Below are 16,849 nucleotides of genomic sequence, written 5' to 3'. Positions count from 1 at the left end.
AAGCCATTTGCTGTTCAAAAACGCTCCACAGCAGAATTTTGCTAAAACTGAACGTGCATTATAATCAGTGTCTGGCTTTGCCAAAAGATTTGGAGCAAGCACAAGGCAATTGGGGCATTGACAAATATTGGAACGAGACCAAATCATTTTGACAAATTGGCAATACGCTGGCGTGGCCGGCTCCAAGTTTTTTTTGTCAGACCAAGCTCCTGTCAAAAGCAAATTTTAGTTTACTCCGCTCAGCATTCACCCAGTGAGCACGGCTATATATTTGTGCTCAATGATTAGCCTTTTCTGAAACAAAATCCGCACAAATCCTTGTTGAAACCAAATCTCGGCTTGAGTTCCAACCTAAGGAGGCTGCTAAAATCTATCAATCACTAGTAGTTCAATACTACCAACTAGTGGTCCCAGCACAAATCTCAAATATGGATCTAACGGGCCTACATGAGGACCTGAGATTTAATTCTCAGAGAACTTGCTATTCCAGTTTTTATTCACTTTACTGATAGGTAAATTGAACGTTTTCCAGCAAAATCTCTGCAAAGCTACTCTGTCAAACATTCAGCAAGCCTGCATTGAGAGGTATAGATGTAAATACGTATCATGGTGGAGCAAAGCAAGAAAGTTCTTTTTTTCATCCAAGCTTCATATGCTTCCTCGCTACATAAACCAGTCATTTAACTAATACAACAGACTAAAGAGACAAGATACAAAACCCAAGTACGAAATCACCATCGCCTCACTAAAACCGACCAGCCATGTTTGTGCCCTCCATATAGGCATATAGCTAATCCTCATCGAACTTGATCTTCTTAGCTGAAGGCTGAAAGCCGACCTGTACAAGGTAGAAAACATTATTAGCAACCAAGCACATATTTTGTCATGATCTCACATAGCATAGGATCAGAAAATAAAGTTGTTAAGCTAAACTGAGCCACCTAAAAAGTAAAGAGCTAAAGTGCAGCATTATGAACTGTTTATCCTTTATAATCTATCTCCACGGTGCACACATGTAAAATAACTACACGAGAATAAACAAACCGAACTGTGAATTATCTGACTACACAACAGAAGACGGCAAAACGGGCTCTAGGATGCGTCGATACGTCGGAGACGTATCAGTTGCCTACAGATTTTGCTGATTTCCTCGCCATGCATGCAGAGATCTGTGACTGCAATGTTCATGATCAACTTCAAGCTGATCTCGTTGAGCATTTGTGGAGGATCAAAGGAAATACCGTGGCACCTTGATCTAGCATCTAGCCCTATTTATTATTGCTTGTTGTATTTTAATTTGAAAACAATCCTCGCAAACATTTTTGTTCATATGCTATATTTGATCGCCGCTACTATGATCGTGACGATTCGACGGGAACGATCTCTTTTGAATGCAACAATTTGAATATTCATTTGGGGGCGGCGTTTGGGGGACGCGACTGGGGAGCGACGTCCCCCAAACGCTGCACGAACAAAACACGTCCCCCAAACGCTCAATCCGGCGCGGTTTGGGGGACGATTTGGGGGGCGCGACTGGAGATGCTCTAACAAGCTCCGCCGCAGTACTGCAGCCTTGTCAAAGACTCTGGAATTCTGCTCGAGCCAAACCTTTCTCGCGACCAAAATCACCAGGGTGTTCATCTCTTTCATGTGTTGCTTGGGTGTTGCATTAGATAGGTTCGGTCACAAATACTTAGGTAGACATCCAAATTTTGTGTGTGTCTGTGCATCCTTAATGGTAGCACCAGATGGTACCAGATCTCCCTCGAGAATGAGCATTGCAGCGTGAGGTGCTCGACCGTCTCCTCCTCATGGCAGCACATCACACATATAGTCGGTTGTTGTAGGTCGCGCCTCACCAATCTGTCTGATGTCCATAGCCTATCTTTGAGCACTAGCCACGTGTGAAGTTTGTGCTTTAGAGGCGCCCCGGCCGCCCACAGTTCCTTCGCTCCCAGCATCTTTTTCCTCCCAATGAAGAACATGTCATACATAGTCTTAGCGGAGTAGGTCGAACAAGCCATGAGCCTCCAACTGATGGAGTCAAGGACACCATCTGTAACAATTATTCCGTGCATTCCCTCTCATAGTTCCAGGTACTCGACAATTGCATGTACTAACAGTGTACCCTTGATCATGCGAACCCAGTTGTTGCCCATCACAGCCGCCACACTAACTTTCGGGCTAGCCAGCTTCACGTGCTTGATCAGGTTAGGCGCAATCTAGCTAGCACAATGGACATGCATCGATCCACTAGTTGACCCAAAATTTCAATCGCTTGTCATCGCTCATCACGCACTTTATTGCAGCTTTGAATAGATCCACATCAACTTCACGAATGGCAAACTGCAGTCCCTTCCATGGCTTTATCTTTCTCGTCCATCTTGAGCCAATGACATCTCATTCTCAACGCCATATTCAGCAGCCTCAAATTCTCCACCCCCAGCCCACCAAAAACTTTCAGCAAACAGATCATGCATCTGGCTACAATACATTGCCCTTTCCTTGCTCTGTTGTTGTCAACGAGAACAAGCCACGTAGGAGCTTGTCTGTACACCTGAAAAACCACGGTGGCAGATCCAGTGATAGCAGATGGTAAATGGGAGTCACCATCAAAGTTGATTCCACAAGTACCAATATTCCACTCCTCTCAAACATTGAATCTTTCCATGTAGGCACATGCGCTGCCACTTTATCGACCTACGGTTGTAGATCACGTTTTGTCAACCTGACGAGTGATAGAGGAAGTCCCAAGTACTGAACCGGGAACTGTTGAACTAGGCATTGCAATATGTTTGTTAATTGTTGAAAATCCACCCCATCATATCTAACTGGAGACGTTGAGTTCTTTGTGAGATTACACTCTAGATGAGATGCTTCCCCAGAAATCCTGTAAGAATCATAGTCTCGCTTCAGCCTCCGCAGGGTTTGCCTTGATCAGCAAGACCACATCATCCTCAAAAAAAGACAGTCTATGTGTGATCCCACTTCACTCAAACTGGGCGAACATCCCGTGCACCTCCGCCAAAATTGTCCACTTCATAGAACACATCCATCACTAGAATGAACAATATAGGAGATATCGGGTCACCTTGTATGTGTTCATAGAACTCTAACTTCTCTCTTGTGTAATTATCTCGGGTTCCAAACTGAACGTCGAGATTGATCTTTCCCAGTGGATAACTGGGTTTTTCGGGTGTGATGCCATGAAAACGCGTGTCGGTTGGTGTCAAGTTGGCCAGAGAAATCTTCATTTTCCTCAGTGTATCTGCGTACATGAGGTTTATGATGCTCCCTCCATCTATGAACATCCGCGAGACGTCGAATCCTGCAATTACTGCTGGAAGGATCAGCGTTGATTGCCCTGGTCGTGGCACTTGAGGTGGATGATCTGCTTGTGTGAACCCTATATCGTGTCCCGACCAATTCAAATACTCGACTGTTGGTGGAGGCATCTTTTCCACCATGAACACCTGCCGCGAAATCACCTTCTGGGCCCTATTCGAGGGTCTGCCCTTCTCGATCATCGCCACCGCTCCGTTTGTGTCGATATATGGACCGTTGACTGGGTTTTCCGCCAGCTGCAGCTGATGCCGATTTTCATCGGTAATTGCGGGAGGAGGTGGAAGGTGAATCTCACTCCTTGGCCCTTGCGGGTTTCCTCTATTTGCTGCATGTGCGTTATGGTATGCTGCGTGCCGGTGCAACGCCTGAAAAGTTCGACAGTCCTTCTGCAGGTGGCCTGACTGTCTTTTTCCCTCATTGTCGAGATAGAAATGCATCTGACATGGTCCATTGAAGAGATCGTCAGGTGATATATTGTATAGCCTCTGGAACCTTGGCCGATTATTTTGCCTGCTAGAACTTGGCGCGTCGCGCTGTTCGTTGCTTCTCTGATAATCCTCCCGATTATTTCCACCATTGTTTCCTCGGAAGCCGGCCGCTACGTGGCCGGTGTTGTCATAATCTGCGTATGGACGAGAAAATCGTCGCCTATTTTGATGATTGTTTCTGTTGAGGTCTTCCTCGGGTGACCTATGCCATTTATTGTGCACAACATCTTCTCCATCTGCCCAGCGATTCGCTATGTCCATGAGTTCCGCGATTGTTTTTGGGTTGGATCTGCCCAAGTCCTCGATGAAGTCCCGTCGCTGGATTCCCGCGGCAAACGCATCTATCGCTCTTTCGTCGGATACGTTTTCAGCAGAATTCTTTATGATATTCCACCTCTGGATGTAAGTCCTCATTGATTCACCAAACTTTTGCTTGCAGGCCCTGAGCTACTCTATGGACGCGGGGTTTTTGCACGTGGAACGGAAATTTTTTATGAATAGCTCCTCGAAAGTTTCCCAACTGTCGATAGATCCTGCTGGTAACTTTTTATCCATGATCTTGCGGCTCCACTGAGATGTACTTGAACACTCTGCATAGATGTTGCTCTTGACCCACCCAGTAATTTTACTGTCTCTAGGAAGTCGATTAACCAATCCTCGGGATCCTGCAGACCATCATACTTTTTATAACCGTCTGGCAATTTGAAATCAGAAGGGACCAGAATTCTGCGAACTCGTCGAGTGAAGCAGGGTAGTCCACACATATCCTCTTCCTTGACTTCTGGCGAATATCGCCTGGACCTGCTTTCTCTTGCTCTGTCCACTCTATCTTGAGCTTCTGTATTCCTCGCCACGTCTGCTCGTGGAGGGTCTCGCGCCACCGGGGTAGTTCGAGGACTATTTCGCCTTGGAGCACTTGCGGGTTGTGGTGAACTAGGTCCTGCGAACGCTGTTCCCATGACTCCCACTCCTGTCATGGCCATCTAATACAGTGCTTCTCTCGGGTCTCCAGCTGGTGGCCTTGACGCTAATATGAAAGATTGAGCCGCCATATACCCTGCCTCCGGTGTTTTGGGGACAATGTTCCCTCTTGTGTCTATCGACATAAAGGACATGTCGAGATTCTGGATCAAGTGCTCCCATTCATTCTCGGGTATATGCTGCAGGCAAGATCTTCCTCTATCGCGCGCTGCTCTGTGGTTATCATCCGAGGTCGTTGACTGTCGACTTAGGTCAGCTCTTCGCCTGCTTGATGCAGAAGCTGCGGCTTTCCTTTTCTCAAGTTCTATCTTTTCTTTTTCTATCTCTCGTCTGGCCCGAGCGAGTCTATATTGATACGCTTGCATCTCCTCTAAAGTTGCAGTGGTGGTCATCGGATCCGTGCCATTGATGGCTCTTGTTGCTCTATCCCAGGCTTCTTGCGGAAGCGGTAGCCTCTGTCGCGGTGTAGGCCCGACATATTTGGTGCCCAAACCTCGCGAGAGATCAGCGGGATCGATGTATGGATTTCCCAGATCATCGAAAGCCTCTGATGTTTCCTCCTCTGCGCGACTCGTCTCTCCGATTACATAGACTTGATGATATGTTGTCGGGTTGTTCCTCCTGGAGCTGGTGACGCCATCGCGCGGATCGGTGAGGACCGCTCGAACTGATATAGATTTGTCGATGAAGTCGAAGCTGTCGATGCTTTCCGAGTCGCTGCTTAGATCTGAGTATGCATGCGACCCGAAGGACATGTTGCCGAAGATGTCGGCAAGTTTTCCGCTTGATGTGAGCTTGACGAAGCCTGGCGGCGAGATCTCCTCATCGCCTGTCTCGAACGATGATGATGACCCCGAGAAATCAGAGTCGACCGCCGACGAACCCGACGAAATCGGCGTTACGAGGCGATGCGATCCTTCCTTCCCGATGCGGAAGTGGAAACCTCCGAACGTCATCTCCATTGGCTCCTCCAGATACGCATATGCATCCATACGGGCGGGAGGGTGAGGTACAAAATCGACAAGACCAGTTTCGATCTGTTTGCCTCCGTCCATCGCGTTGCTTGCCACCGAAGATGTCGACGATGTTGAACGTACCATCGAGATCAGCTCTTTGTCGCCTCTAGTTCCCACAGACGGCGCCAATTGACAACGTATCGACTTGTCAATGCCTACAAATTGTAGACTAGGGTTTCGTGTAAAGTAGAGGGCAAGTAGATCTCGAGGGTTTCAGCCGGAAAAGTACTCGACTGCTAGAAAACTAGGGTTATGTTGACAATGAATCGATCATTTCTTTCTCCCTCGACTCCCCTTTATATAGGAGGCGGAGCCGAGGGTTTCGTGATGTACAAGTTACAAACATCGGGATACTCTTTGAGTTCGTCACGTAATAGTTACAAATCATTATTCCTAATACAACTCTATCTTTCCAAACCGACACTTAATTGGGCTTCCTGGCTTCATATTCTTCGAGTCATGGACCTTCAATAAACCCCGGGTACTTTCTTCAGCAGGCCCATTGAGGATGCCTATGTCACCCATGCTGCCATTAATGAGCATCCTTGTGCCCGCGGTGGAGAATAGTGCCCAAGGGAGCAATCCACTTGGGCTTGAAACCTCTAGTTTGAGTATTAGCTCCTTTTCTAAGGCCACGACACAGAATCAAAGGCCTTTTCCATATCTAGTTTGAGTATTAGCGCCGGTGTTCTCGTTCGATGGAGGCTTCCCATTGAGTGTTGAACCAAGAACAAATTTCCATGTACCAATCTTCCCTTGAGAACACACTCTGATTATAGTCCACCTACTACAACAGCGGCCCGCGAGGTGCAGTGCCATTGCTTTTGCCACGATTTTGGCAATGTTATAAATCAAAATCAACGGCTTGAAGCCCCCAACAAAAATTGCCCCTTCCTTCTTTGGAAGCAACGTGATGTAAGCATCATTGAGGCGTGCAAATCCTCTATTGTCCACTGTGTAAAACTCTTTCAGCGCGATATTATAGGCAAAGTACCGATGTGGCAACATAACTAACGATAAAAAATAGTCCATCCATACCAGTTTAGGCTACACCCGTAGCGGGGAGTAACTAGTGTCATGCATATGGCGCTAGTCTATGTTACTACCTTTATGTAGTATACACAGTGACATAGAAGTAGTCATACTCCCTCCATTCAAAATTACCTCCCGTTCTAGGTTTTGTCAAAGCCATAATTTGTAGTTTGACCAAGAGTAGAAGAAAAAAACATCACCATTTACTATATCAAATGCATATAATATAAATATATATTTTATGACGATTCTAAGACAATAGATTTATATTGTAGATGTTGATTTTTTCCAAAATATTCGATCAAACTTTACAAAAATTGACTTTGACTAAACGTAGAGCACGAGGTAATCGTGAACGGGTTAGATGGAGTATATGGATGCATTAATTTGCTTCTAGACATATTTTGTATTAAAAAGTGTAATGTGACGGTATCATTACCATAACCATCTCTTTCTTTATTTTTTTTAAATCGCCGCATGGAAAATATCTACGGTGTAATTTTATATATTATGAAATAACAAATGTACAGAACTATTCAGATTACATCAAGAATGGAAGAAGTGTCTCAAGAACAAAAACAAGACCAAATAAAGATGGCGAGCATCCATTCAACTAGTGGTTGAACAAGTGAAAACTTCACTTTGTGTTTATGAAGGAGGAGATGCCGGTGAAAGCCCACTTTACATCTGTTAAACGAGATCGACGTATCCCTAAAAATGAAATCATTACATAATCTCCAAATATTGCACGCAGCACAAGTTACAGCTTCCATGACGGACCACCAAATGCTGATCGAGCAGAAGCAAATTTCTCAGAGAAAGGCACGGACATGTCCCATTGAATGTCTAAGGGCATCTCCAATGGTCCGACGCAAACAAATTAAAAGTGTATGTTTCGGTTAGACTGGATCGAATTAGCGGAAAAAAAAACCCAGCCCATAGGGCCGACACAAAGTGACCGTTGTAACCGCGTCGATGCATGCACGACCCAAATTTGGGGAGAGAATGCGTCGGCATGGACAACAAATGAGTATGCACACGTCCTCCTCTAGTCGACCCTAGGCATGCCTGCCAGAGATAGCAAACTCACCTCGCCCATTCGCCTCCCTCCCCTCCCCTTTGCAACCCAGAGCTAGGCGGCAGCCAGCTCTGCTGCTCGCCATTGCCCGTACGTTTATGTTCCGCTTGCACCTCGCAGGAAGAATTTTTTGGTGGCGGCGTGGAGTGCCATTGCATGCCTCGCCGTAGCCCCTGCCCTGCCACCCTCTCACTCGGAACCGGCCAATGGTCAAGACGCTCACGACTTGTTCGACAAATTTCCAATAAGAAATCCTGGGCCATCATCGTCCGTTTGTTTAAGATGGAAGATCACCTCTAATTGTTGCCCCGTAGATGGACCTTAGGCAGTCGATCGACTTCTTTGACAAGGGCATCATAGATAGCTCGTCGGAAGATGAATTGGACGCCTCTTCAGGTCTCATAGTTGCGCGGCTGCCCTCATTCATGAGCACACTAAGACGCAGAGGCCGTTGCACAGAGGATCAACGAAGCCTCGCAAGGACAACATGTTGCTCGAGCAAGAGGATGGCAACTACCGGCTATACCAGGACTACTTCCACCCGACCAAGCCGGTCTTCATGGAAGCCATGTTCTTGCGGTGATATCGTATGTCAAGAGACTTGTTCTTGATTATTCTTTGCGGTGTGAGAGACTACGACCCCTACTGCATATGCAAGGTAGATGCCACTGGTAAGCTAGGCTTCACCTATTATCACAAGTGTTCTGTAGTTGTACGTATGCTTGCGTACAGAACAGAGTGGCCGGTAATATCCTTGATGAGTACTTGCGAATGAGCGAGTCCACATGCCTGGTGGCAACGTGCAGGTTCTACCGAGCTTTGATAGCGGTGGTCTACGATTGTTACTTGAGTGAACCAACTTTTGCCGATACTACATGACTGACGTCGGTCAACGAAGCAAGAGGATTTCCGAGAATAATCGACAACATAGATTGCATGCACTGGGAGTGAAAAAATTGTCCATTGCATGGTATAGCCAGTATAGCGGGCCTGCGGAGGGATGCACTGTCATTGTTGAAGCAGTTGCATCACATGTTCTATGGATTTGGCACTCTTTCTTTGACATGGTCGGTTCCCACAATGACCTCAATATGCTCCATCGCTCACCAGTATTCTCAAGGCTTGTGAAAGGCAATGCTTTTGTGGTTAGCTATGAGATCAATGGAAATGCATATGACAAGACATATTATTGTTTTGATGACATCTATCTAGACTGACCCACACTTGTGAAGACAGTAGGTAATCCTGGAACAAAGAAAATGAAAAGGTTTGCCCACAGGTAAGAGGCTTGCAGAAAAGATGTGGAGCGAGCATTTACTGTGGTGCATGCTCGGTGGGCTATTATTCGTACCCCTGCTAGAACATGGAATATTTAGATCTTGTATGACGTGATGACTGCTTCTGTGATCATGCATATCATGATCGTTGTGCAAGATTGTGATGATAGCCTCCACAACCAAGAATAGCGCAGCTAGGGGCAACATCATCTGAGGATTTTTCCCATATGCACGCTGACCTTCGTGATAGCCACGTATCCACTCGTTTCCTAACGGATATTATTGAATATTAGTGGGCATTGACAGGGCATGAGAAGTAGATATTTAATTGAATTTTAGTTGCTTAATTGGGAAATATATTTGTATTTGAACTTTGTTATTTATTTGAGTGTAATAAAGAACTTAATATTATTTTATTGCAAGATTTTTATTATTTGGTATTCCTATAAGTAATTTGGGTTGAAAATTTAACTACAAATAAAAAATTGCCCGCACGTACCAAAATACGTCAGGTCGCTGGGGCAACCCCCGACCCAAACAGACATTTCTACCAACAGTAGCATTTTAGTGTCTGCGGCTCCACCAAAACATGCAAAAATAAACACTTCTTATATCAAAAATGCATCGAGCCGTTAGAGATGCGCTAAGAACACGTGGCCTGAAAAAATACAACAAACAAAGAGGTGGTCTTTTTCTCCAAAACTAGCTCGGTGCAGAGCGCACATCCAGATCCGGAGTCCACGTGCCAATGTTTGCATCAGAAGCAACCATAAAAACATCTTCAATTTTGGAAGAGCTCTTGTTTTCAAATTGCACTTAGAGTAAGAACAGTAGTATAATCGCTAGCCGTCTATAACAATTTGTCACATCATCTATAGTTAATTTATAGCTAGCATCTACCTATGTTTCAAGGAATAAGGCGCACGCGTATTCCAAGATGAACTTTGACCATAAAAATCGAGGAACAAAATCTTGATTATATTATATGTAATTAGTATCGTTGGATTCGTATTGACAAGAACATTTTAATGATACTAATTTTATACAAATAATGTTTATCTATTTGAAGTAATTCTTGATCAAACAAAAAACACGTAAAACGAAGGCGCCTTATACCTTAAAATGGAGGTAGTATAATAGTAAGCTATAAAAGTGTAGTATTTTTACAATACATGACCTACCTTTTAGTCTCACATTATGCCTAGGAGCACGTGCTAGAGCGGACTACTACCTCCATGCCAATGCTTAAGGCTTATATTTTTTTGGAAAAGTCAAAGCAAGTAAAGTTTGACCAAATTTTCAGAATAATTTATCAACAAATATGATATTTTGAAGATAGCACATGAAAATATTAATTTTCTATTTTACATTTTAATGATTTTTGATAAAGACTTGGTCAAACTTGACATAGTTTGACTTTCTAAAAAATATAGAGCTTAAGCCTTGGGATGAAGGTAGTATTAGATAAGAGTCAACTTCCCTTCTCTCTCCTAAAATCTCTCCTCCAACTAAGCAAACTTATAATATTTATAGCCAACTGACTGTACCTTATTGTATTTGCTCTTAGCCACTTAGAGCAAAGTCTCGAGGCGGGTGATAGAAAATGAATTCATAATAGTTGGTTGGAGTATACTTTTGCCCCTACACAAATGAGCGTTGATTAGTTGCACATTGAGTAAGAGGAGTATCATTTAATGATACGACATGTTATTAAAGTGTGTAGATAACGCAGCGCATAATTGCATGTTACTCCCTCTTCCCATTTGATGTCCTGACTGCCTCTTCCCATTATTGTCGAGATAGAAATATATCTGACATGGCCCGTTCATCATATCCTCGGGCGATACGAAAGGTCTCTGAAACCTTGGTCCACTATTTTGCCTGTTATTCCGAGAATCATCTCTATTGTCGCCTCGCTGCTCGCTACTCCTTTGATAATCATCTCCACTATTTCCCCCAGTATTTTCTCGGAAACCAGCCGATATTTGGCCAGGAGCGTCATAACTCGAAAACTGCCGAGAGAATCGTCGTCTATTTTGGAAGTTTCGATTGCGGTCCTCCTCTGGTGACCTATGTCGCTTATTGTGGACAGCATCTTCTCCATCCGCCCATCTGTTTGCTATCTCCATTAATGCTGACACTGTCCTTGGGTTTGTTCTCCTCAAGTCCTCGACAAAATCTCCTCGTCAAATTCCTGCCACGAACGCATCTATTGCCCTCTCGTCAGATATGTTCTCTGCCGAGTTTTTGATAATGTTCCACCTCTGGATGTATTTCCACATTGACTCATCATGCTTTTATCGACATGATCTCAACTTTTCTAGTGATGCAGGTTTTTTGCAGGTGGACCGGAAATTCTTGACGAACACAACCTCAAAACTGTCCCAGCTATCGATGGAACCTGGAGGAAGCTTCTTGATCCAAGATCTTGAGGCTCCACTTAGGTGTACTTGAATGCTCTGCATGGCTGTTGCTCTGGTTCCACCTATCAGTTTCACCGTCTCGAGGTAATCGACTAGCCAATCCTCGGGATCTTGCAGGCCATCGAATTTTTTGAAATTATCGGGTAACTTAAACCCTGAAGGAACTCGAGTTTTCCGGACCCTTCTTGTAAAGCACGGTAGCCCACAAATGTCTTCGTCATCTATCTCTGGGGAATGCCGATGTTCTCTTCTATTTTGTCGTGCTCTGTCCACCCGTGCTTGTGCTGCTGTGTCTCTTGCTCCACTTGTTCTTTCGGGACCTAGTGCTGCTGCAGTGGGTCGTGGACTATTTTGCCTTGCTGATCCTTCGGAAGGTGTAGCTGCGAATGCTGCTCCCATGGCTCCACACTCTACCATGGCCATGTTATACAACGCTTCTCTTGGATCTCCGGAAGGTGGCTTGGACGCTAGGATGAAAGCTTGCGTTGCCATATACCCCGCTTCTGGTATTTTGGGAATAATATACCCTCTCGTGTCGATTGACATAAAAGACATGTCGAGGTTTTGAACTAAGTTTTCTCTCTCTGCTTCAGGTATATTTTGCAGCCGAGATCTTGCTCTCCTTCGAGCTTCTCTATGACTATCTCCCGAAGTTCCTGAATTTCGGCTTAGCTCTGCCCTCGCCTGCTTGATGCGGAAGTTGCTTCCTGCCTCCTGTCCAACTCGATTTTCTGCTTCTCCAGCTCCCTCCTGATACGTGCAAGCCTATATTGATATGCTTGTAACTCCTCAGGTGTTGCCGTAATGGTCATTGGTTATGTACCATCAATAGCTCTTGCGACTCGATCCCACACTGCCTGCGGAAATCGTACCATCTCTCGTGTTCCTGGTCCGATATATTTTGTTCCCAAACCTCACGTGAGATCCGCAGGATCGACATACGGATTTCCCGCATCGTCGAAAGCCTCTGATGTCGCCGGTTCTGGCCGGCTTGGTTCTCCAATTGCGTAGATCTGATGATATTTTGGATTCTGAACTTTGTCGGGTTTGATGACACCATCATAGAGATTGGTGAAGACCTTTCCAACAGTGATGGATCTGTCGATGAAGTTGAAGCTGTCGATGTCGCTCGAGTCATCGCTTATATAGGAGTCCGCAGATGACTCGAAAGACATGTCGCTGAAGATTTTGGCGAGTTTTTCACTTGCCCTGGTGCTGATGAAGCGTGGCGATGAAGTTTTCTCGTCGCCTGACTCGATTGATGATGTTGAACTTGAAAAATCGGTATCGACCGCTGATAACCCCGACGAGATCGGAATTTCGAGACGATACGCTCCATATTTCTCGACGTGGAAGTGGAACTTTCCAAACGTCATCTCCATGGGCTCCTCCAGATACGCATATGCATCCAAATGGGAGGGCGGGTGAGGAACAAAATCAACTAGACCAGTTTCGATCTGTTTACCTCTGTCCATTGCGTTGCTTCCAGTTGAGGAAGTCGATGATCTTGAACGTGCCATCGAGATCAGATCCTTGACACCTCTAATTCCCACAGACGGCGCCAATTGACAAGGGATTAACTTATCAATGCCTACGTATTATAGACTAGGATTTTAGTCGGAAGTAGAGGGCAAGTAGATCTCGAAGGTTTCAGCCGAAAAGTACTCGACGATGTAAAAACTAGGGTTGCGTGAAACAATGAATCGATCCTCCCTTTGTCCCTCGACTTCCCCTTATATAGGAGGCGGAGCCGAGGGATTTCGTAATACACAAGTTACAGAGTCCGGGAGGGTTTCTAACCCGTCCCGTAAGATTACAGGTAGTACTTCCTAATACAACTCTATCTTTCCTTAATAGTAACTTGGGCTTCCGAATCTTCTCTATTCTTCGAGTCATGGGCCTTCAGTAAACCCCGGGTACCATCTTCGGCAGGCCCATTGGGGATGCCTATGTCAGTCAGGGGTTATAAGACTAGTCATAATGGGGAGTAATATAGAGTAGTAACATGCACATATCACTATTCTATGTTACTACCTCTATAGTGGGTAGTAAGAGCATCTTCAGTCGCGTTTCTCAAAAAACGTCCGGCAGAATGATTTGGGATGCATTTGGGGATCGAGCAGGATACAAAGAGACCAAAAATCTAAATAAAAAAGAGACCATTTCCAACTGTGTCCCTCAAACAACGTCTAGATTCATGCATTTTAATAGAGGGCCAACCCATGTGGGAAAAGTAGGTGAGAGAAAATAAGGGAAAAATAGAATAACATGTGGAGATTAGGGGCTGCATGCATGCGGACGCTATTTTTGTGTCCGGCGTCCCCAGTAGAGACTCTATACACAGAGTCTCTATCGGGGACGCCGGACACAAAATGAGGCGCTTTTAAGGTTTGGAGGACGCGACTAAAAAGTTTTTTTCTCCATTTCTTGTCCGCGGTCCCCCGAACATCGTGGTGAACGCGACTGGAGATGCTCTAACATATGTGTGGTATCATGCAAGGTTATATTTATTAGGTTGTAGACTCATCTTGTCTTGTGAAGTGTGATATTACTGTAACATAGCTAGTTACCGCCTCAATCTCTTTCTTCATTCATTGTCATGTCATGTCACCAAAATATTTTGAAATGTGTGATATTACTACCCATGTTACTGCCACTATGAGTAGTCTAAGGCTAGAGAATTTTCTAAATATCATTAGAAATCATAAACTCTCTCATTTATTATCCTCTCTTCTCTAATATCACTGTGACAAAAAAAAATTTGTCAGGGCATGTTTGTCGTGGGCCATGGTGATTTGTACTTTTCTCATTTTTTATCGTGAAAAAACCATGATCGTCCTTGCCTAGATCCATGGCTACCTGCTCACATCTGCGCTATTTATATTCATATTTATTAATTTATATAATTTTAAGGCAAAATTATGTGCAAGATCTATTTATAAGTATTTTTTCTCGTGTGTTATGATACTCTATTTTTCACTCTCTGGTTAGGAGTAACTATGATATTACTGTGATCTTTATTTCTCGTTTGCTGTAACACAATAATTTTTTGGATGTATCAAATGCATAAGGCTAGCCATAGTAGTTACCATCATACAGTAGTATCATGCATACGATACTTGTGTATGATAAACTAGATCATGAAAGCGCGCGTTGCAGCGCCCGTCCATCTCGAGAAAATAATAGCGTAAGCTATTTGAGAATAATTGGGTGCGGATCTTGTAAAAAAATGTACATTTAAGTTAAACATGCAAATATTCTACATTGATGCTACACACAGGTTGTTTCACTGTTTACAAAAACTGTTAAAGACTGGAAATACCATTCAGTCAACAAAACCGAGGACTGAGTTGAAGTCCTTCCTGGTTGCTCCACATCCTTCTAAATTTTCTTGGTTGTCATGTCAAGTTTGTTCCCGCGCTTGGTCCAGGTAAATCAGCTTTAGAAAAGAACAATTAAATTTTGACAGGTTATTCCAGAACATAGCTCTATGAATTTGAGTCTATATGATAAAATCATGTACTGTGTATACAAAAATCTGAAGTCTAGGAAAGACAGTAAGTACACACAATTTTTCCTTGTATAGTAGTTGGACAGCAAATGAGACTTCTGGTCTGGAGGGAGACTACATAAAACGATACCAAGTCACCAGCACCCACCTTTTCTTACAATGCTTGTGCGCACAAGCAACAAGCAACACACACACATGCGCATTGTATGCTATCGTTATCAGTAGTGAACACAAGTTTGCTGCCAGCTAGGTTTCAGAAAGCAAGAATTTAGACACAGACAACATTTTTTTGTAAAATGGAAAAGGAACCAATGTAATTGTATGTTCTGCAAAAGGAAACCTATTGAGTTCATGGCCTCTAGTATTTTGTTCTCGCCAAAATAGCAATTTTCAGGAAAAAAAATCCAGCTCCTCTTGAGTATATATATGACTTAAGCTCTAAGAGAAGTCACATCATATTACAAGCCAGCTTGAAGGCTGAAGCGAAAGGACAACACGAGATGAAAAAAAAAATCCAGCTCCTCTTGAGTATATATGAATTGAGCTCTAACAGAAGTCACATCATATTACAAGCCCGCTTGAAGGCTGAAGCGAAAGGACAACACAAGATGAAAAATTGAACGCTTATTTTAAGTCAGGGCTGAGACCATTTTCCAAAAATTAGACAGAACCGCTGGAACTCGGGCCGCTGCGGTGTGAGACACCCGTTCGCTCACTCCCCCAGATCTGGCCCAGGCGGGGCCCAGATGGGCTGGGCGGGCTGCCTCCGTTTTCGGCGCGCCGGCGGTGCTCCCTGGCGGCGGAGATGGTGCGGCGGCGGTGGATGGGTGGCGGGAGGCCGGCCTGCTGCAGCTTGGTAGTAGGGCTTTACGGGCCAGTTTGGGCCCGGCCGGGCCAGTTCGGGCCTGGTTTGCCCTCGTTGCCATGTCCGGTCGGCGACCGCAAAAACGGTGGAGGTAGTTCCCTCCCCGCCCGGTTGTGGTACCGCTACCCCCGTCCCTGCTGCTTGTCGTCTCCCTATAGGCCCTGTCCCGGTGACCACAGTGCGACGGCAAGGGTGACTACAATACCGTGGTGGCGTGTGCTGGTTGGTGGCATGTTTGGTGGAGCACGTCGGGGCGTTCATGGTGGTGGGTTTGGTGGTCAGGAGAAATCCATGTCGGCATGTCCGACTCCGGCGCGGCGACGCCTGCGGGTGCCGCCTTCCTTCCTGAAGGGTGTCGGATGTATTCCTCCTCAATCCCTTCCGCGTACCGGGGGAAACCCTAGGCCTAGTCCGGGCAGCAGCGGCGTCGGCATCGCCGTTCCCTTGTTGAAGGTGCTGCTTAGTATGTGGCGTCTCGGCGTGCTAGGAGCGTGGTTGTACTTCTCCGGAGGGCGCAGCGGTTGCGGAGTCATCCTCGTTTTCGTCAATCTGCCGGTGTCGGCATTAGTTTCTTTTTCGTTTATTTGTCTTTTCGTTTGGGCTCGGTTGTGCTGCGGCCCCAGCTGTTTCATTGTATCAGTTGGTTGCTATATTAATATAGTGGGGCGAAAACCTATTTTGAGGAGGAGAGATCATTTTCCAATGTAAATAAAAAAAATTGTGGACGGAGCTGATGGGTTTATTCAATCTCTTAAATTATTGTCCTGGTGCAGCTCAAAGTTATGCTGTTTTTAAACAAGAAAATGTCAAAGAAAAATCATTGTCCCTAGATG

General features: G+C 45.0%; 1 protein-coding gene across 1 annotated transcript in view; it reads right to left on the bottom strand.

The window, feature by feature from the left end:
• Nucleotides 1-549: 549 nt before the first annotated feature.
• Nucleotides 550-16,849, bottom strand: part of LOC124683763 (MKI67 FHA domain-interacting nucleolar phosphoprotein) — a 30,876-nt gene continuing 14,576 nt past the window's right edge. The window contains exon 9 of the mRNA XM_047218224.1: nt 550-838. Coding sequence (XP_047074180.1) covers nt 791-838 — 48 coding nt within the window. The 3' untranslated portion in view covers nt 550-790. The remainder of the gene's footprint in view (nt 839-16,849) is intronic.

The sequence above is a fragment of the Lolium rigidum genome, chromosome 1, assembly GCF_022539505.1.
Source record: "Lolium rigidum isolate FL_2022 chromosome 1, APGP_CSIRO_Lrig_0.1, whole genome shotgun sequence".
Classification (NCBI taxonomy): domain Eukaryota; kingdom Viridiplantae; phylum Streptophyta; class Magnoliopsida; order Poales; family Poaceae; genus Lolium; species Lolium rigidum.
Note: the sequence above shows the minus strand (reverse complement) of the source record. Positions and strands in the feature narration are given on the sequence as shown.